Here is a 22,902-nt window from a genome sequence, read left to right as displayed (position 1 = left end):
CTGCTATTCTTAATCAAAGAAATCAAAATATAAGTTTGATCAATACATAAATGAGAAATGTAGTGTGAATAGTAAAAAATGACTGTTCTTATGTCTGGTCTTGTTGCAGTCTTGGGCAACTGCTTTGTCTACCAGTAGACAGTAGTAGTATTCATGCCCATTTCTTTCTGTGCCCCACTCTGCCATGTACCTGTTAAAGTGTCTCAACTGCTCTAGAATCAGTTAGTGGTGTGCCTTATAACTACTGCATCAGATGCTTTGCATTGTATTTGGTGATGTAAAGCTTGGATGCAACTGCCCAGCCAGTGAAACTCATTGCATGAAGCGCTCAATGAACTGTTCTTGAGCCAGTCTGTAGGCCACATGAACTTTGGAGGTCTGTAGTGATGTCGCTGACCCCGCTCTGTGATTTTACATCGCCTACTATTTTAATGACTGTTGCTGTCCTTCCCAGTTGTTTCCACTTTATTATAAAACTGCTAATAGTTGACTATTTGACTGATATTTAGTAATAAAGAAATTTCACAAGTGGACACAATTTCACAGCTGCACAGGTGGCATCCTGGCACTGAAATTCACTGAGCCCCAGAGAGCTATCCACCTAGGCATGTAGAAGCATGCTTGATTTTATACACCTGTAGCCATGGAAATGATGAACTCCTGTATTCAGTGAGTTGGATGGCTGAATGAATACTTTTGGCAATATAATGTATAAGATTTCAGTTCACAACAGTATACCATGGTCATGGAGATGTTGACTATGTTTTAGTGCACATGGACAAGATGACATAATGCATATTTGTTTGTCTCCGCCCATTTAAAGATTATTGGTACACATGTAAGAAGAAACAGACAGCTGCTTTTCACATTCAATGTCCATTCTGGTTTTTCAGCCCATATGCAGTTTGTGTCTTAGCAAATGACGGTTACAAAACCTCAGATTTTGAAGATAAACATAATTACTGGGACCCTCTGGTGCACTGTGACAAAGTAGCTATGCTTGAACTCATTTATCACTTCTCCCTCTACCATATTGATAATTTATCCCTTGTTTGTTTGTTTGTTTTTTTACAGTTGACCATAATGCTTTAATTTAGACATTGCTGGTGTAACTTTGCTTTACATACTTTCCCGGGTTAGTTTGTGGTAGAATTGGTTACATCCATTACATCCATGCATATATTTCTAAAGCAAATACTATACTAACCATCAAGTCTTTTGAATTTTCTTCTGTTCACAGGTCAATTTCTAACAAATTATGTTTGCTTATGTTGCTTTGGTTATACTTACCATGTTTATCCATTTGTTCAGGTCCTAGATCTAAAACAGGTGCGTGGGAGGGGCCGCCCCAGTACTTGTTTATATAGGGTCATGATGTCATTGGTGCCCAACTGGGTACAACCAACTAGAGGGTTTTTAATTTTGTATAGTATTATTTATTTTATTTTTAGTTGTATTGTATGCAGTGTTTTACTTTTCAGGCCATTTAGCTGGGTAAATTAGTTTGTCGACTGGATGCATAAATGCATTCCTGTTTTTTGATTAGAATTGTAGTGTTTGTTCCAACCTATTTTTCAATGGTAGAGACTAATGAGGTTCAGGTGTGTGTAAAGTCCTGTTGAAAGCAAGTGAGATTTTGCCTACCAGTAGTGATGGCCAAATGAAGCTTTCTGAAGCACTGAAGCTTGTATTGAAAAACGGTTCATTACTCGAAGCTTTTCAACACAGTCCTCTCTGGTGACATCTGGTGGCCAAAAATACGAAGAGCAGCTTGAATCCACAAAATAAAACCAACTGCTTCATTATGACTGATATTGGGCCGCCGTTGCTTTGAAAGTTTATTTTTGGGAGGTTAAGAAAATGTGGTTTATTTGTTTAATAAATAATTTTGACCAGTAAACTCTTCTTGTTTAAACATGCACCATGGCGTGGTCTTTCTTTGCTTGTGACTTCTTGATGTTGGTAAATACAATAATTGAAAAATACCACGTTACATATAATATACATATGATAATGTACAACACATTGTGGAGTATGCTTCTGCTGTGAGCATATATAATATATATAATATTATATATTAGGGAAATTTTCCTAGACATATTTTTGACCTGGAGGTAGAATTGATTGTGAAATGGAAAGGGAAAATGCTTATGAACAAAAACATGATGCATTTAAAGTAGCTCTTTCTCATTTTTATTTAAGAAGAGAATTTGTGCGATGGCCGAAACTGTTCCTTTTCGTGGAGATCATTTCTCCTGCCTTAAGGCAAATCCCTTCACATGGAACAGAGGAGGCTGGAATGCAGAGAAACTGGTAGAGATGCAGTTATACAGTCTACCTGGGCCCCACAAACTATCAGCTGAAGAGAATAAATAGATTACATTGCTGCACATTTGGCAGACTAACATTTTCAGATTAATTAAACAATAAAATATATATTTTTATAACATTACATGTAAAGAGTCAAGTGGAAGTTTTTCTAAAGTTATTTAATGATATTTATACTATGAAAGCAGATTTTTTTTTGACATTTTAAGTTTTTTCCCATTATAAGATATAATAAACACGCACAAAACAAAAGCAAACGGCCAGAACACAAAGCTGGAAAACCCACCCAACTGACCAAAATCAACTCAAAATTCTCCCACACAACAGAACCTCCTCTATTCCTCGCTGGCTCCAAATCTCTCAATGGAATGATCGGTGGTTTGCTATCTGTCACCATCAAAACACCACAAATCCCGCGAATGATTCGCTTCCTTATAAACCATTGAATCAGACACCGAAGCAGTTAGGTTCTAAATGAAGCTTCGGACGTCACTGATCACGTGACTCTGGCCAAACGAATCAAGCTTCGACACAGTGCTTCTGAAGCAGTGTGTTGATTTTTTTGACACACGCACCGGAGCTTCAGCTTCAAGCGGACCATCACTACCTACCAGGTTTTAAAATGGTATAATAGAGATGCCGAAAATAAAAGTACACTTAAAAGAAACTGATGTTGATGCTGTCTACTTATCGCCTTCCTAGCCACTTGGTCTACACTACCTCACATGCACACAGATGCGGAAAGTACAGTTGTGGTCAGAAGTTTACGTACAGTCATCACAAATACCGTCATAATTTGGGGCTTTTAGTGATTTTTTTTGACTGTTTGGTTGTCCTTATCCTTGGGTGCTCCTTGGTTGTCCTTGGGCTCACTCACCAATTTCTTCTTATCTGAGGGTGACAGTTTGGGTCTTGCAGACCTTGGCATATAGTGGTGACATATCCAAATAACTTGTAAGCATTTATGTGCAATTGTTTGAACTGATGATCTTGGAATCTGTTTGGAAAGTGTTTGGACTGTCACATTCCAGCTGTGAAATGAGCACTGGTGTGCAACAGCTTGTCAATTTCAGATTCAGTTCAGGTTCAAAACAGAGTTCAGACAGAGGTCGGGCTCAAACTGCAGAAGACAGAGTGCCTTAGTAAGTGCCACATTTATAATGTGGCACACATCTTGTTGGTGCTGTCACTTGGTGTTCGCTTGCTTTGTGGTAGAGTATCACTTCCTGTTCCTGCTCAAACATAGTGGTGTTTCTGAGTAGTTTATCTGCTTAGCAATTTAATTAAAAACTTTTCCTTTTTCATAGTATAATCTAGTGATGGGCAGATGAAGCTCCATGAAGCACTGAAGCTTTTCATCCAATTGGTTCACCCCAGCGCAAAGCTTCTTGAAGCTTCATTTGCTCTAGCAGGACACCTACTGGACGTAAAAATATTAGTTGGCATGAATTTGAAGAGTGTGGCCTTTTGCACACAGCCTGTAAATGTCAACAACAAAAGGAGTGTGTAAAACATGTATATTGTAGTGATGGCATTATACTGTGTATATTTATACTAGCAGTATGGAAAATGATTATTTGGAAATGCTTAAAATGGAAATGATCATTTACTGTGAGGTGAGGTGTAGTTGGAGTGTGGACAGTGGTTGTGAGAGTTGCAGTCGTTCACACTGTAGGTCTTAAAGCTCAATTCCGATTTTTTGATCAAATCCGATTTTTTTGTCTGCTTGTTCACACTACAAATAAAATGTGACAGCAAACGTGCTCCTGTGTAAACCCTCAAAGCGGCCCACTATGCAAAAGAAGACGTCACACACAACGCGCTCTGTTCAGACCCAGACCAAACAGTATTGTTTGACTGATGTAATCAGTATTGTTTTACTGATTATATCTTTATATTAAGATATAAAGACTTGTTTTGGACTTTACGTTCCCCAATTTTTCTTTAAGTTATTTTGTTATTTACATATGGCCTAATGATCCTTATTGCTGTTTTAGAGGAGCGGTGCTTCAAAGGATAGTTGCAGATTTCTGTCAGAATCTGCAGATTATACAATATAAATAAAATGTTCACGTTGTCTTCCCAACAGTTTCACTGACATCTACACGGGATGGACAGGAAGCATTCGCGATGTCTTCTCTGGCGCTGATAATCGGCGTCTGTCTTGTGTCAGTGATGTAAAAGACAGATTTAATGCGACATGACCATCAAACAGCAGTCGCTTTCTAAAACATCAGATATGTATCGGATTCAGTACCACATACCAGAGTGACCCAGGTCGGATTTGAACATATCGGATTTGTGCCGTTCACACTGTCACACCATGATCGGATATGGGTCGCATAGGGTCAAAAAAGTCGGATTTGACGCGCTTTTGCATGCAGTGTGAACGTAGCCTTAGTCCAGAATACAGCAACTAGGCTGTTAACAAAAAATAATACAGAATTAATTTTGAAATTCTATTGACCGCTTTAAAAGCCCTGTATAAATGTTTGATCCCTTCCTGAATTTGTAAGTTTTTCTCTCTTATCAAGAGATAAACAGTCTATAAGTTTTATGGTAGACAAAATATTAACCAAAATCCTGAAGAAAAAAAAGCATGTCCCATAAAATGTATTAATTGATAATTGATTTTCATTGAATGAAATCAGGATTTGATACCCAAGCAAAATATGGCTAGCAGCTGATGGAGAAACACTTGTGGGCAAGCGATATCACCTTTCTTAGTTGCGTACCAAATTTGTATACATCCCAGGAGGGATTTTGGCCAATTCCTTTTTACAGAAACACTCCAGATTCTTTAGGTTCCCTGGCTGCCACTTGATAACTTCAAACCTCAACTCCCTATAAAGATTTACTATTGGTGAGGTCTGGACACAAGCTATGACCTTAATGTGCATCTTCTTTAGGCACTACTTTGTTGTTGTCAGTATGTTTTGGTTCATTGTCATTCTGTCCACAATCCATTGCATCCTGGCTGAGGGTGGGAGATTCTCATTCAAGATTTTACTGTACATGGCCCTGTCCATTGGTGCAGAAGACAGTGACGTTGTCTTCTGCCTTTAGCATAACAGCATAGTGTTTCCACTTTTGTGCTTGCCTGTGGGGATGGTGTTGTTTGGGTCATATTCAGCATCTCTATTCCTCCAAACAAAGCATGTCCAGCACAGTTTTGGTTTCATCTTACCACAGAACTTCGGATAAATTTATTGCAAATTATTTTTTCTGGATTTTTGGTCTCTCACTTCATTAAACTTAAACTAAAATAACATTTAAAGACTGTTCATTCCTTTTTAAATTGGCAACCTTATGATTTTAGTTTTAGTTGGCACGGTGGTTAGCACTGTTGCCGCACAGCAAGAAGGTCCTGAGTTCAATTCCACCATCAGGCCGGGGTCTTTCTGTGTGGAGTTTGCATTTTCTCCCCGTGTTTGCGTGGGTTCTCTGGGTACTCCGGCTTCCTCCTACCGTCCAAAGAGATGCAGTTAGTGGGGATAGGTTAATTGATTAATCCAAATTGCCCATAGGTGTGAATGTGAGCACAAACGGTTGTCTGTCTCTGTGTGTTAGCCCTGTGACAGACTGGCAACCTGTCCAGGGTGTACCCCGCCTCTTGCCCTATGACAGCTGGGATAGGCTCCAGCGCCCTCCGCGACCCTGAAAAGGATAAGCGAATGGATGATTTTAGTTTCCCCCAATATCTCAGCACTTTCTTGCATACTCAATATGAGTATATTTGCCTATTTCAAGACCTATTCTACCTACCCACCATTTCACGACTTACTGCTCTGGAAGACTTTTAGAATTCATATTAACTTTAATATATATACAGAAGACAGTTTACGGATGGACCATGGACGGAAGTAAATTGATACATTTTGAACGGGTTTTCAGCTTCAAGTTCTTGGGCACCCACATCTCTGAGAATTTGTCCTGGCCAACTAACACCTCCAGCCTGGTCAAGAAGGCTCATCAGCGCCTCTTTTTCTTGAGGACACTGAGGAAGAACCACCTGTCTGCTGACATACTGGGTAACTTCTACCGCTGTGCAATAGAAAGCATCCTGACCAACTGTGTCACGGTCTGGTATGGGAACTGGTGAAAACCGCCCAACGCATCATAGGGACTCCACTTCCTGCTATTGAGGATGTCCACAAGAAGAGATGTCTACACCGGGCACGCATCATTCTCAGGGACTCCTCTCATCCTGCCAATGAACTCTTCCAGCTCCTCCCCTCCAGATGTCGCTACAGGACCCTTCAGAGTAAAACCAGCAGGTTTAGGAACAGCTTCTTCCCCACAGCTGTCATCGTACTGAACTCAGTCCCTTGCTGAACCTTCTCATCCACACTTACTCAACCCTCCTACGCCCCTCCTCCCCCCTATCCCTCCCGATGACCAAGATCATGACTGTCATTCATTCTCAGCCTCCACCATATGCTCACACTAGATACTGCTATAGTTCAGGACACTGACATAGCATAGTCTCTGTTATAGAGCGTACACTGTTCAGTATTATAGTCTTTTCAGAGCACTACACCTCTGCTACTGTTTAAGTAGTGAAAGCTATATTCATAGCACTCGGTACATCTGTACATATGTATACAACACTACATTTGTCTGGAGTTCATCTGTTCATTTGGTCTCTGTATAGCAATATAAACATCTGTATACTTAACTGTATTTTATTACCCTGTATTTATACATGTGTAATGACAATAAACTTGACTCTGACATCACAGCGACTGGAGTGTTGGTAGGTAAGGGGAAGTTTTTGATGACAAATATTAGGATTAAATGTTAAGAAGTCACACAGAATAGAGGCATTTCCAACCTTTATTAAAACAGTTCCTTTATGTAGTTGGCAATAAAAAAAACAAAAACACAAAAAACCCCCACAAACATTTCCATTTATTCAAATGGCTTTAGCAGTCAAAGGCAGAACGAAGGACTGCTGCAAAGGGTCAGCCACTTAAACTCTGGACCTCATTGTGTTCAACTGTTTGTAGAGATGTGAAGCAAAGGGCTACAACCAAATTAGCCAGGGCTGGATTGCATAGAAAACAAGTGACTCAGTCACTGAAGTTTAGACAGGCATAATAGTTCCATAACCTGAACAGCAAAAGAAAGCACAAAGCGGGAGCAGAATGTATATGGATAATATTTTAAGAAGAGTCATTTGAATCAAACAATAGATCAGAAGTCTTGATTTAAAAAACAAACAACAACAACAAAACAGTCATTTCAAGTTTCCCTCTTCAAATTAACTCATCTCCAGTTTATCAATAAAACATTTAAAAAAACAATAAAACAAAGGAGGTGAGCTGAGGTATGTTCATCACAGAAGGTCAGGAAATTAACATTTGTTTTAAGAGCTTCATGACCTATCCGGGGCTAAATAAATGTAATCATCTCTGTCAGTGTTAATAAGGGTTTTGTTATTTTTAATTTTTAAACACACTGAACAAAAGGAAAAACAAAGAAACAAGGCAGCAGCAGATTTTTCAAAACCTATGTGATGTTCTTGTAATGCAAATCTTTTTAAACATGCCATCAAGGAAAATTAGAACAGACATTGATGAGTGGAAGCAAAAATGAAATCTACCCAGAATGTGTGAGGAATGGCTCAATGAAAAGGGGAAACAGGAGGTAGCACGATTACAAAGACAACTTTTAGTCAGCTCAGTGCAACTCTGCAGCCAACTGAATCCAAAATATTGAGCTGGGGGTCATTGCACTAACATCTCCCTCTGCTTACAAATGCAATCATTCAAACATTTGATACCAGGCACAACTAAACTGCATAAAATTTGAAAGACATCAGCAGCTTTGCTTCTTTGCTCAAACAGCACAACTGCAGTTCCCAGTAAAAATGTGACTTTGCATGCCAAAAGCTCCAAGAACAGAAAAAAACAAACTGCTGAGTCACCATCTCATTTGAAATTAATGGAAAACTTATTTGGGTAAAATTACATTCATGGTTCCCTTTTCTATAATTACAATTAAATACTGAAGAAGCTAAATTATCAAGGCCCATATACCCTGGATCATGTAGTTGCATGCAAAATCAAAGATGGTGAAGCAGCTGGTGCAAATTTGAATTTAAAGGTATGACACATGGAGCGGTGATGTGTCACTAAAGTTCAACTTCAATGAGAGATATTCAAAAAAGAAGCCAAAATGTTGTATAGGTGGTGCAATCTGCAGTAAGAAAGCATGCAGTAGTGACCAGGAGGGGGTGGAGTGTAATGAATAGGTCCCACTTCCCAAATGTGAAGATACACCCTTTTACCTTCAGCTGAGTAGATCTGATTGTCGTGGATTGTGATGGACAAGCACATTGTAGATTAAATGATTAGTAAATTTTGAAAGGACTAGCTTGGACTGACACCTTGGCCTGCAAGACAGCCTACAAGCAGCTTGGAAAGATGGCAAATGGGACCACAACACAAATTCAGGCTTAAAACATCTGGAATTATTACAGTGGCTAACAGAGTTTACCAGCTATTATTACTTAATTCTAGAATTTAAACCCAACAGAGAAAAAAAAAAAAAAAAAAAGCAGCTGACATGCTTTTCTATCATGTCCTAAGATCAGAAAGCTGTCACTTTTTAGAGAAAAAACAAAAACAAAAACAAAAAAAACACCCCCAAAACAAAACGAAAAAATTCACACACACGCTCCACCGCATCAAGTGAAAATTTTCCAGCAGCAGTTTTTATCTTACATCACAGTGTTTTCATTAAATATCATCAGAGTTCCAGGCTGGCGACCAAAGTGTCGCCATTTCAAGTCAAGTGTGAAATGAAAAATGTTGCTGCATCTCTTTTATCCGTTCCATCTATTCCCATCGTGAAGATGAAACAAATCATTTATCAGTAGCACTGGCAAATAAATTTAATCTAACAAGCAAAAGAATTATGATCCCATTTCACCATCTACATTACAGGAGAAACTGCTCTTTACTTCTTTATCTTCACAGTCTTCAGGTTGAATGAAGGCAGATGCACCAGCTTTGGACAGCAACACACATCTGCAAAGAAGCAGGAGAACCAGTGAACAAGCAGACAGATGCACAAAACCTTTGGTTTATTACACGTGGGACATGGAGGTGGACAAGCTTGGGACAAAGTGACAAAGTTTTTGTTTTGTTTTTCTAAAGTCCTATATTACAAATACAGAGGATAAATTCATTTGCTATAAAGTTAGAAATTAAAAAAAAAAAACCTGTAATGTCTGGCACATTTTGCCATCAGAATTATGATCTGAATGCACCGTTGTGCCAAAGTTCCTTGACTGTGTGTGAGAGAGAGAGAAATTACAAAATGTACTTGATTACAAGGGTGGCTAGTTGCAATAACAATCCCCAGGAGCCAAAGGCAGACAGAGATAGATCCAGGAGATCGGGCCATCCACAGCCCAAAAGAGTACCTGAGAAGACCTGAGATCACACATTTTGGCAACAACTGTGTATCCAACCCAGCAGAAGGACGAGAGTCCCAAAGAACCAATTCAATTCAATTCAATTTTATTTATACAGCACCAAATCCCAGGCGACTGTTGCTGGGATCGACCAGAGGCAATGGGCAGCTGACCTCACTAGAGGCCATGTGCATGTGCCTCGGGGCCTTGTGACATCTGTCTAACACACATTTGTGACTTCAAATATTCTAACCAAGCGTGTCAATCTTAGCTGATTTTTGGAGTTAAAAGATCAAACTGCACACTGCTTTTCTCCTGACACATTTCTGTTTGGTAGCAGCACATCTGCCATTAAAAATAATAACATGTTTAAAAAGTGTTTTCCTTGTCCCCTGGAGGATTTCAGATCGGTGCCAGGTGTTGTTCAGATTCAGAAAAACATGTATGGCATAGAGACAGCTGGACAGACCTCAGTGACATACATTCTACAAGGCTGATCTATGTGCAGTGGCGAGTATGTGAAAAGAGCAGCAGATGTGCTGAATCAGTACCTGTTGCAGTAAATAGCTCCCAAATTTATTACAGCAATGCCCACTGCAGACTGCACACACGTTAAGCAATTGACACATTTGCTTCCAGCAGATGGACAATGAATGTAAACTGAATTACACAGAAATATCTTCAAGGGCAAAGTCAGCAGTATATCAAATGAGTGAATATCAATACTGTAACCTACAAGAACAGTGAGTAAGCTGACTCTAGAGTCAAGACAAAACAAATGTTTGACTTGGCAGATCCCAGGGTATATCATAAAAGAATCCATCTCAGCCAGACCAACCCCAAATCGCTGGCAGAGATGACAATGTAACATTATGGTGGTCAAATAAAGGAATCTGTGAAAACCTGGTTTATGTGATCAGCTCCCAAAAACCTTGCATCCCCTGGTCATATTCACACATTAAAAATATGTGGCAGCATGGCAGACTGCACAGATGTGTTTATGGTAGAGCTGAGAGGATCCAAAAACTCTGCTGAATTCTGCAGCACAAACAGGCCCTTTGTTAAATGTGACTTAACCATTACGCCTTTCCCTGCGGACTGCACCCAGTTATGCAGTCATGCATTTCCACTTGTACTGTTACATAAGTGACTTAGATAGCTTTAACAGGGATTTGGAGCTTCATCCTGCAATCTGAATACGCATTGATAATGAGTGCTGACTTATGAGTGTTGCTTCATGCAACACGAGAATCTGATAGACCCTTTGCAACATACTATTCAGAACAGGTTTATTGTATACTCAAAACGCTCATCACACAGGACTACCTTTTGGAGCAATTGTGTGATGGAGAGCTTACCTTTACATGAATATTTGGTGATTTTTAGGTCATTGTGAACTGTAGCTAAGCCAAAGAGAGTTAACTAGGATGTCAGCAGAACAAATACCATCTCTCTCTCGTATCTCTGTACACACTGAGGCTGCAATTCTTCCAGACCTATTGGGTCAGCAAACCTCTACAAGTCTTCTTGTCCCTCCTTCCTTGCTGAAGAACAACTAGCACACCATCACGCACAAAAAATGCAAAAATACTGGCAGCTTTTACCCTTCCTTTCTTTCTTCTTGTTGTTTTCACATTAGTAGGAGACAAAATAACTGACAGTATTGTGTCTTCTGGATGTTGGAGATTTGGTGTGTATTCATGTGTTTTTGTGCATGCGTATCTGTGTGTTTGACTCTAGTGAATCACTATGTGTGTTAGCCTTGAAAGGAGCATGCGGTGACTGCAATGAAGAAAAACAAACATATACGCATTCTCTGATGTTTATCCAATGATGCAAAATTTTGCACTGCAGAAAAAAAATCTGTGCTCGTGACTTTACTTGCATAAATATTAATTATTAAACTGTAAATGAGTCAGCCCATTTGAACTCATGACAGTCTTGCTCAGCATGGAAAACGTGCAGGGAGATGAGCAGGGGATGGCTGAAACAATGCATGCAGGGGTGGTGGGAGTCTTCACAACACTTAGAGGAAGAAAGCAGAGCAAGAGACCGGAGGTCAGCTGGGTTTGTAGTGCCCCCACCCCCCAATGTCACATTATGCAATGGCAAACACAAGCATAGTGTGTTGTACAGTCACGGCATACAACGCTCACCCATCATGTGCACTGACCATGTTCAATAAGGGAATGTATGCTCCCTTTATAACCAGCCATCTGTGGCTCAGAGGTCAAAGGATAACTGGGGCTTTGGTCACTCAACCAGTGGTCTTGGTTAGCACCACCACAATACACACAGGCATTTATACATGTGAGAACAAATATCCAGAGTCCAGTCACTAAATAAAGTATGTAGGCACTACACAAACAAATGCCCCGCCCACTATTACAAATAAATTAATTCTGTATAATAGGTCCCAGTAGCTCACACCTCAAATGTAATTTGAGGCAAATAACGTACAGGAACCAGATTGGAACAGAAATGAGAATTCTCATATGAATAATATAGATTGTTATTAAAGCACAGGTAGGCAGCAATAGACGATCCAAAGATGTTTCTCAGAAGACGATCCGATTTTCTCTTTAATTTGACAGCAGGGCAGAGCCAATATTAAAAGAAATACAGCAGTGGTCCTTCAGATGCTTGGCTACAAGATGAACAGCCAAAAGCAGTAGTACTCTACATGGAGGAGGAGACTAGATAAGCTCAAGGCAACACATTGGGAAGGCAGCCAACTATCTGTAATGTAGAGAAGTGTGATGAAGAAAGGGATGCCTAAGAAGTACAGCAAACTGTCCATACCGGAGTCTTTGAAAACTGCAAAGCGAAGAGATATAGGAACAGAAGCCAGGAAAATAAACCAGCTGTTCTCCACTGAACCATCCAAGGTGTATTCTTAATGGCAAGGGAACAATATGAGAACAGCCCCACCAAGGCTGGAGACAGAACAATCCTTGAGAAGGGAAACCGTGCACTGTATATTAGGCCAGTAAAGTAGGGAATCCACACACAAATATGAACCAATCTGACAACATGTAAAACTCTTTTACAAATGCATACATCAAGAAAATGATCAGATTCACGAGTTGAACTTCATAAATTTTGCGTACATGATCAGTGTTGATTCAGGTTTGGATATATGCATTAGTAAAACAGTTTTACATGTGGTCAGATTGCTTCATATCTTTGTATGGATTGAAGCACATGCGGGAGTCCTTAAATGTTACACATAAATCACAGAACATTTCTAAGGCTTAGTTTACCCTTGTGGATCATATCATACGTACTTGCTACCTTTGTGAGGCAAATTTGTCTCCATACTTTACTGGCCTGATATACAACGCATGGCTTCCCCAAACACACTTTACTTGGACCGTTTTCCTGAATACATATGGCAACTTATTATTGACACCATAAGTTTACTAGTGGATGATCCACCTCAGTCAATCAGTTGTTCATGTGGAGTCATATCGAACAGTCTGCGTTTATTTTTTCTGCTGTCTATGGTTTTTACTCTATGTTGGCTAGCTGGCTAGGTTGCTGATGCACTGTTTTATATATCATTCAGCTACTTAACCAAAATCATATCATCCTATGGAATGATAACTCTCAGTCTCCACCTTTGTGGACTGCAGCACTTGATCTGCTCTGGAGATCCACAGTGAGCTGGAGGGTCACTCTTAAGCTGGGCATACACTGCGATTTTTTCAGTCGCGTTATTCAGCTCCTGCTCAAACTGTGCGACTGAATCGCAGGAGTTAGAAGTTCGTAGCTCATAATGCATGTTCTCACACTATATGCCCGACGTGCTGATGTAACCTGATTGCTCACAGTGTGCGTCCATACACAACACGTGGTGTTCTTGTTTCCGGAAATGTAAGAGGAACCCGGAAGTGGGGAGACTGCAATCTGTGTCCATGTCCAGATCCCACACTGCACTGCCATGCTGCTCTGTCTTTTTCACTTCTATTTCTGTGTTTGCGCATGCGCAGCGTGAGAGGTTGCGTTAAATCAGCTTGTGACACTGCTTCATCAGTGAGATACCCTCACGAGGGGTGACCAGGATTTCAAACAGGTTTGATTTTCTTGTGACCATACGACCGTTGATCGGGAGATGGTCATGAGGTCTTAATCGCCTCTCATTACCCCATGTATACTACACGATGCACGACACACAGGTGAAAAATAGTCTCAAAATGGGCCAAAAAAAAAAAAAAAAAAAGTCACACAGTGTATGCCTGTCTTTACAGAAGCTGCAGCAGGTGGAAGACTGGTTTATGTGCTGAGCAATTACCACTGGGGCGAGCTGCAGTTCAAGACTGGAAGGTTCTATTCCTTTACAGAATAAGAGACTTACTGGAGATCGGCTGGTGATATTTCCCACTTTTCTGTCAGAAGGTACTTAGTGAATAAAAAAAAATTCAGTAGTAATATTGACTAAATAATATTTAGTAATAAGTTTAAGAATTAATTAGGTAGCCCAAGGCCTTCCTATCTTGTACTTTTCCTTGGCGGCTGGTTCCTTTGCTAGTTTTCTATTTTCTTGGTCCTCAACATCAAATAAAACCTGTGCAGTCAATACTAAGCATATTTGATGTTAAACCACAATAATATCTTGATTTCATATGAAGTAGTATTGACATAGCATTGGCAATGCTTTAGAGAAATTCCCCAAACTGTCTCAGTCTAAAGGATGATCTGAAGTTACTTCATATGATACTTCTCCAGTACATTACAGAGCAGGCTGAACATTTCAGATAGCAGTAATGTACAATGAGTTCAGATCGATTTTTTTCTTTTCAATTCACTTTGACTCAGCAGAGGGAGCAAATCTGGACAAGGAATGCTGTTAGCTAAACAATACAAACAGTACTAGCAGACGAACTGAAGGCAGAATAACCGTCAGCAAAACAGAATGCTGGAGGGTGATTAAAACGAGACGTGTACCTGTAGAACAGTATGGCTGAGGGTCATGTAGTACACATAACTTGGTCCATTCTGGCTTGCAGCTCAAAAGCATCTGGTCGGTCCTGAGGGTTGACAGCGAGCATGTCCTGAAGCAGCTTTTTCACTCCATCTGACATACATGACCTGCGTTTCTGTGGGATGCTCAGTACCATCTTTGGATTCTCGAGAAGTGCCTCACCAACAGGCATAATGTCACCTCCCTGTCGCACATAGGTACCCAATAGCTCCCTCTTAGACTCAGAATCAATAAAAGTAATTCTCTCCAGCATGGCCCAGATGATGATGCCCAGGGCAAATATGTCAGCCTTGGCTGTGTAGTGGCCCTCCCACACCTCAGGAGCCATATAGAAGTCTGAGCCACAAGCAGATGACAACCAAAACTTGTTGAGGTTGACGTTTTTGTTCTTGTCTTCACAGTCTTTTCCCTCACTGGTGTTTCCTAAACCAGCGCAAACTTTACTCAAGCCAAAGTCTGCCACCTTCAGAACTGGAGTCCCTGATTTCTCTGAAATTAGGATGTTGTCAGGTTTGAGATCTCGATGAACAATATTGTTTTCGTGCAGGAAAGCAACAGCACTTGTTAGTTGGAGCATGAAGCTGCTGTTTGTTCGTGGGTTGGGTCGCCGAGATAAGATGAACTGGTTGAGGTCTCCTCCTTCGCAGAACTCCATGACGAACCACAGGTAACAAGGTTCCTCTGGGGGGCCAAGCACTCTCTCACCTGTAACAGCGAGACACTTATCAGATAGACAGCAAAAACAAAAATGATAAAAAAAAAAGAGAGAAAAAAAATGTAGAATGACACAGTTTATCAAAGTGATGTGTATGTGGTATGATGAAGTGCCTTAGACCTGCATTCATTTTAATGGCCAGCAGGCATCTCGATGTGCAAAAAGACTTCCAGTTCTACAGATGGGAAACCGTTAGTCATCGAGTAATTTAATGAGTCATCAATTACTCAAGTAATCGGATAAGAAATACTCCAGTCACTCGATGAATCATTGCAGCCCCATTCAAATTATATATGACCATTTAACATGATTTTCTTTATCTCCCTCTCATTTTGCCCCCTCCACAGCTTTCCTCCACTTCACCTCAAAACTCATCTCCTAAATTGAAATCAGGGCTCTAACACACACACACTATGTGCATAAAAATCCTTATTTACTCCCGACATTGTGCTAAAACTCAGTTTCCCTCTGACAAACAGTTTGATTACATTTTTGACTGCAGTTGGCTGAAAATGTAATCTACTGATATCTAGCAGTGATACACACTGTACACAATCTACAAAAGGTCTATATACAGGGCTGCACTGGTAATCTAGCATACTGGGGATTTTTCTGGTCGGCTGAAGAATATATTTTTATTTTCCTTTGTCGATATAATTATACAGGCTACAGCACTGACAGCAGCATGTGCATTCATTTTCATTACTGACACTGAATTACAGAAATAGACGCAGCAAAATGTGTCAAATTTACTGACATGTTGGGGCTGCTGCACTGGCTGGCTATAATTTCTCTGTATCTGTTATTGTATAATCTGCTGTACATTATAAAGCGCCTTGAGGCGACTGTTGTTGTGATTTGGCGTTATATAAATAAAATTGAATTGAATGATCCCTTTGCAAGTTATGGTCCTCGTAAGTGTCCAGATGTATGATAAACAGGGTATGCTGTACTAGGGCTGGCCCACATCATACCGTTCACATTAATACCGGTAAAATGTTAGGCAACGATAAGAAAGAGGAATATCACGATAGAATATGGGTAAAATGCGCCTGCGCAGTGCCTTTGTTTTCATGCACACATGGTGGAAAAAGCATAGCGGCGACAGAGAATGTGAAGGGCGAAAGCGGATCGTTGAATGAAACAGATGAACCAGAATTGGTTTGTAAAAATGCTGCAACTTCGGTGGTGTGGAACTGGTTTATCTTTCGCCCGTCAGATACACAACAAACCACAATTTTTGGTAGAGCATGCTAGCGGGCCGTCGTTATTACCACACAGCACGTTTAAAATCAATCCTTTGATTTTTCTGAAAATTGACAGTGTAATCCCGTGTGCCTTATGTATGAATTCTGGTTGTGCTTACTCACCTTGAAACGATTTTATGTACACGGCGCTCGAAAATCTGTCAAATGTTTTAGTATGACTTTGCTAAGCTACTAAGCCGCACTGCTTGATGGACTATCGTAGGCAGGAGCCTCGCGCAGTGATACGTACTGTGCTTCAACATAATATTACCGTATTGTGTGTGTATAACCTCTTTTTAAGTTTTGTGGATATTATACATGGTTATGCTGAGGATGTGTCGGCCAGTTTCCAATGGAAATGCCTTTTGGTTAAACTGTCAGCCAGGAATTTGCACTGTTAAATTTTATTTATTTATAGAACTTTAATGCACATAAAAAACAGCTGCTTGTTTAAGTGAAAAAACATTAATGGGGTTTCTTTTTTTTTTTGCACTAATAAAGTTGTGGAGTATTTTGTCTAGTGTCAATTATATCGTCAGTTATATCGTTATCGCAAATTTCCAAAAGCAGGGCTCGCAAAATCGCTAGCCCGACGTACCGCACGCTGCAACTTCTTATCTGGTGCGCGTCTTATTTTGACAACGAATGCCGGGTGTGTTGTTGGTTTTCCCTCGATCGACAAGCGCCTTTGTTACTGGGACCAGTAATTTTAAAAAAGGCCCCCATTAGAATCCATGAGAAATGCATTACTAAAAATAAACCCGAAAAATCTGTTTAGAACAGCGCACTATGTTGCAAAGAGTGAACTACCACTGGCAAAATTTAGCAGTCTTTGCAAACTTCAAAAAGCAAATGGCCTCGATCTTGGTTCCACTTGTCTCTTACCCGTGACTTCAGTGGAAATTTCAAATTCAGGATCTGACACAGACTGATTCATGTCCTACACAGTAGGGCTGCTCAATTAATTGAATTTTAATCACGATTACGATCTGGGCTTTCAACGATCATTAAAAATGCCTGAGCCGATTATTAGCCCCTCCCTCGTGCTTTACTCTCGCGCTGCTCCGTGTGGCAAATCGAGCGCACCTCTCTGCATTTCGAACACGTGTCACAACAAGAGGACCCGAGGGAAGCTCGGAAAGCTAAGCAGAAGTTATTTGGAGAGGAGAGTGACTGCCGTTGGTTGAAAAGAGAGGTAAAAAAAAGAAAAAAAAAACAAAAAAACAGACGTGGATCAAGTAGACATAGTGTGTAAACTTTGCTACAGTGTCGTAGCTGCACCACAGAGCAACACTGCAAAGTTCACTAAACAGATGTTTACATTTTTCATTTATTTTTTATATTGCAAACATTTGCACTGTTATCAGTATTTGCACACTATTTTATATTATTTTTTGACAGTCTTTAAAGTCATTATTCAATACATTGTTATTGTTAAATAAATATCGTCAAATAATCGAGATCTCGATTTCAGTGAAAATAATCGTGATTATCATTTTTGCCATAATCGAGCAGCCCTACTACACAGTTCTTACAAGTTCATAGAAATTTCTGTTCAATTAGAACCAAGTATTTAAGTTGATGATTGTAATTTTTATACAATGTTGTAATTTGTGTTTCAACAATTTTTTGATTAATGTTTTGTTTCCGTTACAATATTATACTTTAATGTATAATATTATAACGGAAACAAAACATTAATCAAAAAATTGCTCTCTTTTTTTATTCGGGCTACTTAAATTTATTTTGGGCTACCAAAAACTGAAGAGTCCCTGCCCGAAGGGCTACCAGGGATTTTGAAATTTTGAGAGCCCTGAAATGTATATTGTGATAAATATTTTTGGTCATATCGCCCTGCTCTATGCTGTACTGACAAGTTGCTACATTATTTGTACTCTCTTTTAAGTGGTTGTGTATTATCGAGTCTATGTTATACATGTCTTTAGGAAAACCTACTTTTAGATGCTTCCCTTGTCACGTAGTTTGACTTGCCAGAGTTTATGCCTGCTGTCCTTCCTGACGCAACCCCAAAGGGGATTTGCGTCTCTGCCTGAAATTAACCTTTCACTTACCAAGAAAATGTGTTACCAGTACACTGTGGGAATATTTTATGTCACTAAGAATTAGTGTCAAAAAGGTGTTGAACAACCAGTCTATAGCTTATGTTTTCTTGTAGAAAAACAAAAGTTAATAAATTTTATAAATACTTTGTAAAGAAATGGTAAATGGCCTGTATTTGTATAGCGCTTTACTAGTCCCTAAGGACCCCAAAGCGCTTTACACATCCAGTCATCCACCCATTCACACACACATTCACACACTGGTGATGGCAGCTACATTGTAGCCACAGCCACCCTGGGGCGCACTGACAGAGGCGAGGCTGCCGGACACTGGCGCCACCGGGCCCTCTGACCACCACCTGTAGGCAACGGGTGAAGTGTCCTGCCCAAGGACACAACAACCGAGACTGTCCAAGCCGGGGCTCGAACCAGCAACCTTCCAATTACAAGGCAAACTCCCAACTCTTGAGCCACGATTGCCCCATAACACAGTTTTTAATCCAAGGCAAACTGCCCACGTCTTCTTTGATCTTCTTGAGGCAATAATCTTTGATGGGGTTTTTGTACTTGTTACATAAGTAAACTAAGTAAATGGTGAGACATATCTACACCCCCCCCCTTATGAAAGAAGAACACAGATGTGGTGTATGTTAATACACATATCAAAAGCCACTTCTACTGAGAAAACCTACCAATCAATGACTGGTGGGCCTGAGATAAACTGTCCTAAGATAACATTGTCACTGTGCGTTTAAAGAAAGCATCGCCAGGGAGGTGATAGCATCGCCAGGGAGGTGATGGCACCGAGACAGGCTAAACCAACAAAGCAAAAACGGTGTAAGTGTAAACTTGTCTTAAGTGCACGGATTGTGAGTGGAATGTGAAAATTACCTCTAACACAAGCAACGCAACAGACTCCATTTTAGTGTGTCAAAATCTACCCATCCCCCAGCGAGTCTGTGTCATGGCGACAAAAACAACTGTGCTATAATGACAAAGCTAACCCTCCAAACTAACCTTTGCAAGCATAAGAACCTTATTATGGGCCTTTAAAAGATAGCTACAGGCCAGCACAAGGCACGAATCACAAAAAGTAAAACCAGCAAGATTAAACAGCCTCCTCTGGGTAACAATCAGGTCACCAGTGATCCAAATTGTGACCAAGCCAGAACTGAAACTGAAAACTAATGAACCCCAATGATTAGTAATTGAAGCAAAATATGACAAAACCGTGGCACAAGCAGCAAATCCATATCTAAATCTGACGCAGTGCCCCGTCCTTAGAACGTAAAGTCAAAAGTACACTGAATAATCCTCTTATTTTGGTTACATTAACCTAAAAGCAAAACATGTTGCTACACAGCACAACTATCTAATACCTAGGATGCTATTTTATTTCGGCACTAATTGTGAACACATCTTTTATCCAATTTATCTAATCTCAGCTCAAACAGGTAAAGCTGTAGGGCTAAGCGAGAGCGACCCCCACCTTTTAATGATGTCTCCACCAGGCGCAGGTACTGCTTGGACAGTTTGTTTCCATGACTCATTTTCTGTGCCATACCGTTCCTCTGCAGCACGCACTCCTCTAGATGAACAACATTTTGATGCCTTTTTTCTAGACTTGCTAGCGCCCAGAACTCCTGCAGGGCGAGCTCCACGTTTTCCGGCGCGTCGCACCGCAGTTTCTTTACAGCAACTTTAGCACCCGATCTCCGGGCCAGAGCTTCGTACACCACGCCGTACGTTCCCCTTCCCACCTCCCGCAGCAGACTATAGCGGGGCGCCATGACCTTCTGCTCCAGGCCGTCCTGCTTGAAGAGGCTGGTGTCCTCCTCCATGTCATGGTCCTCTTCCGTGTTTCCCACGTTCAGACACCGAAGCACGCTGGACTCGTCAACTCCCGCTTCGGTGGTTTGTCTGCAGCACGCTCGCGCACTCCTTGTACGTCTCCGCCAGTTATCCCCACCGACGGTGTCCGCGCGACAATCGCTCATCCTTTCAACAAAAACGGTCACATTTTTCCAGCAACAGTTCCCGTGTGTCTCGTCACCTTTCTACAGAGAACACAGAAAACTTCCACAGCAATGTGGAACGATATCGCACGAAACACAAACAGGAAGAAACGACAGTGAGGAAACACTAAGCATTTCCGGCAAAGGCCTTCACAATAAAAGGCAAGGCCTGCGTTACATAACAGTCTGTCCCTTTCTCTCCACACACACACACACACACTTCCTTTTTTTCTGCTGCTTCCGTGAGAATTTTACTATTGGTGTTGTAGCTACAAAACTTAATGTCACAGTGAACATGGAAAAAGGTGACTGGCCCTGCAAGTACTTAAATTGTATTGAATTATGAATTATGCATGTTGTAAATATTTAATTTGCTGATATTAACAGAAAATTTAATTTCTGTTTAAACATCTGTTTAACATTTAGATTGATTGTTTATATTTGCTTGGCTTCTAATCCTCCTGCATGATTTCAATAGATGATTTCGTGGGCGTGTCCCTCGCTGAAGGCATACTTCCATCCCCGTCCATGACCTGGATAAAAATGTCATCCTTAAGGAAAAGTGGGAGAGTTGATCGCAGCTGTCTTGAAATTGCACTGCAGTAAGGGACAAATTAAGCTTTACGAAACACTGAAGCTTGTACTGACATGGGTTCTCTGCTCGAAGCGTTTCCATATATACTACATTGTTAATCTGAGTATAGCATCAAGTCAATTAAGCTTTGTATTAGAGGAGGTTATTAATCAGTTTCAGCTGCTTTGTTGTTAATGAAATTACCACTATTCTTATCCTTGCACTATATGGCAAGGATAAGAAACCCACAACAGAGGAATGGTGGAGGCCACTGACAATTTTCTCCTCATCTTTTCCAGCAGTTTTTTCATAGGTTTATATTTGAATATGATCAATGTCACTACTGGTAGCATGAGATGATACCTGGATGCTCCAGAGGCTGCAGAGGTAGTCCAACTCCTTCAGGATGGTACATCAATGTGTTTCATTTTCAACAGGTTTGCTGTGTGTCCAGCACAGCATGGAGAGGATTCCAGGAGATGGGAAGTTACTCTAGGAGAGCTGGACAGGGCCATAGGAGGTTCTTAACCCACCAGTAGGACCAGTGTCTGCTTCTTTGTGCAAGAAGCAACACAGGAGCACCAGAGTTACAAAGTGACCCAGGCTGGTTTAAATACAGTATATCTAACCAAACAATCAGAAGCAAACTTCACAAGGGTGGCTTGAGGGCCTGGTGTCATTTAGTGAGCTGCCCTGTACTGTGGAGCTTGAATGGCATTTGTCATAAAATACCAGAATTGGCAAGTACACCACTGGCACCTTGTGATTTTCACAGATGAGAACAGGTTCACCCCGAGTGCATGTGACAGACATCAAAAGGGCTTGGGAGCTTATTATGCTCCCTTTAACATTGTTTAACAGGACTGGTTTGGTGGTAGGTCTGGGGCGGTATATCCAGGGACAGACCTTTACAGGCTAGGCAACAGAACCCTGACTGCCATTAGTATGGGGATGAAATCCCATTGTGAGACCCTATGCTGGTGGCATAGGTCATGCACGACAATGTCCAGGCTCATGTGGTGAGACTATCCAGGCAGTTCTTGGAGGATGAAGAATTTGATATCACCAACTGGCCCCCAAACTCATCTGAGCATGTTTCAGGCCATCCAATGCTACCTCAAACTGTCCAGGAGCTCAGTGATGCCCTGATACAAGTCTGGGAGGAGATCCCCCAGGGCACGATCAGTTCAGAATCTTTGGATTTCATATTTCAGCTGCTGTCCTCTTGAGTAATATTTTTGGTGTTGAAAAGAGATGGCATGAGGGCTAACGAAGAAGCTTTGTTTTGTAATGAGCTTTTTTCCTTTTAAAAAAGCTCATTACAAAGCACTGTCAGGCTCAATAGTGCACACTATTTTGAGTACCATTTTGAATGGCTCTATGAAACTTTGGCAAAATGGACTAGCATGCAAATTGTTTTTACTTTTATTTTTTGGATGTCTTTGAATTTTTCCCTCTGTAAGCTGATGATTTTAATTTCCATCAAAATAAATGTGGCACTGTTTCATTTTTAACAGTCCTTATCACCAAAGATATCCAGCATGATTGAGTTTGGA

The 22,902-nt window shown here is 40.7% G+C and overlaps 1 protein-coding gene and 2 long non-coding RNA genes across 3 annotated transcripts in view; 1 reads left to right on the top strand and 2 right to left on the bottom strand.

Annotated features, from left to right (window-relative positions):
* Positions 1-22,902, bottom strand: part of LOC143418559 (uncharacterized) — a 78,159-nt gene that overhangs the window by 16,957 nt on the left and 38,300 nt on the right. The gene's annotated exons all lie outside the window — the stretch shown is intronic.
* Positions 7,147-20,906, bottom strand: LOC101471787 (serine/threonine-protein kinase 35). Its single transcript, XM_004559808.3, has 3 exons — positions 20,247-20,906; positions 14,699-15,440; positions 7,147-9,362 (listed from the first exon to the last, which is right to left on the bottom strand). Exons 1-2 carry the CDS (start codon positions 20,752-20,754, stop codon positions 14,722-14,724), a joined length of 1,227 nt encoding a protein of 408 aa, XP_004559865.1. The 5' UTR covers positions 20,755-20,906; the 3' UTR covers positions 7,147-9,362; positions 14,699-14,721.
* Positions 21,019-22,871, top strand: LOC143418558 (uncharacterized). The gene is made up of 3 exons (XR_013098553.1): positions 21,019-21,077; positions 21,251-21,374; positions 21,784-22,871. It is a non-coding gene; the product is annotated as an uncharacterized LOC143418558 (long non-coding RNA).

This window comes from Maylandia zebra, linkage group LG5 (assembly GCF_041146795.1).
Source record: "Maylandia zebra isolate NMK-2024a linkage group LG5, Mzebra_GT3a, whole genome shotgun sequence".
Taxonomy (NCBI): Eukaryota; Metazoa; Chordata; class Actinopteri; order Cichliformes; family Cichlidae; genus Maylandia; species Maylandia zebra.
Note: the sequence above shows the minus strand (reverse complement) of the source record. Positions and strands in the feature narration are given on the sequence as shown.

Excerpts from the sequence above, each read along its gene's own strand:
- LOC101471787 (XM_004559808.3), bottom strand. The coding sequence starts at position 20,754 with ATGAGCGATTGTCGCGCGGACACCGTCGGTGGGGATAACTGGCGGAGA. Across the intron at positions 15,441-20,246 it reads GGTGGAGACATCATTAAAAG|GTGAGAGAGTGCTTGGCCCC; the intron begins GTGGGGGTCGCT and ends TCGCTGTTACAG.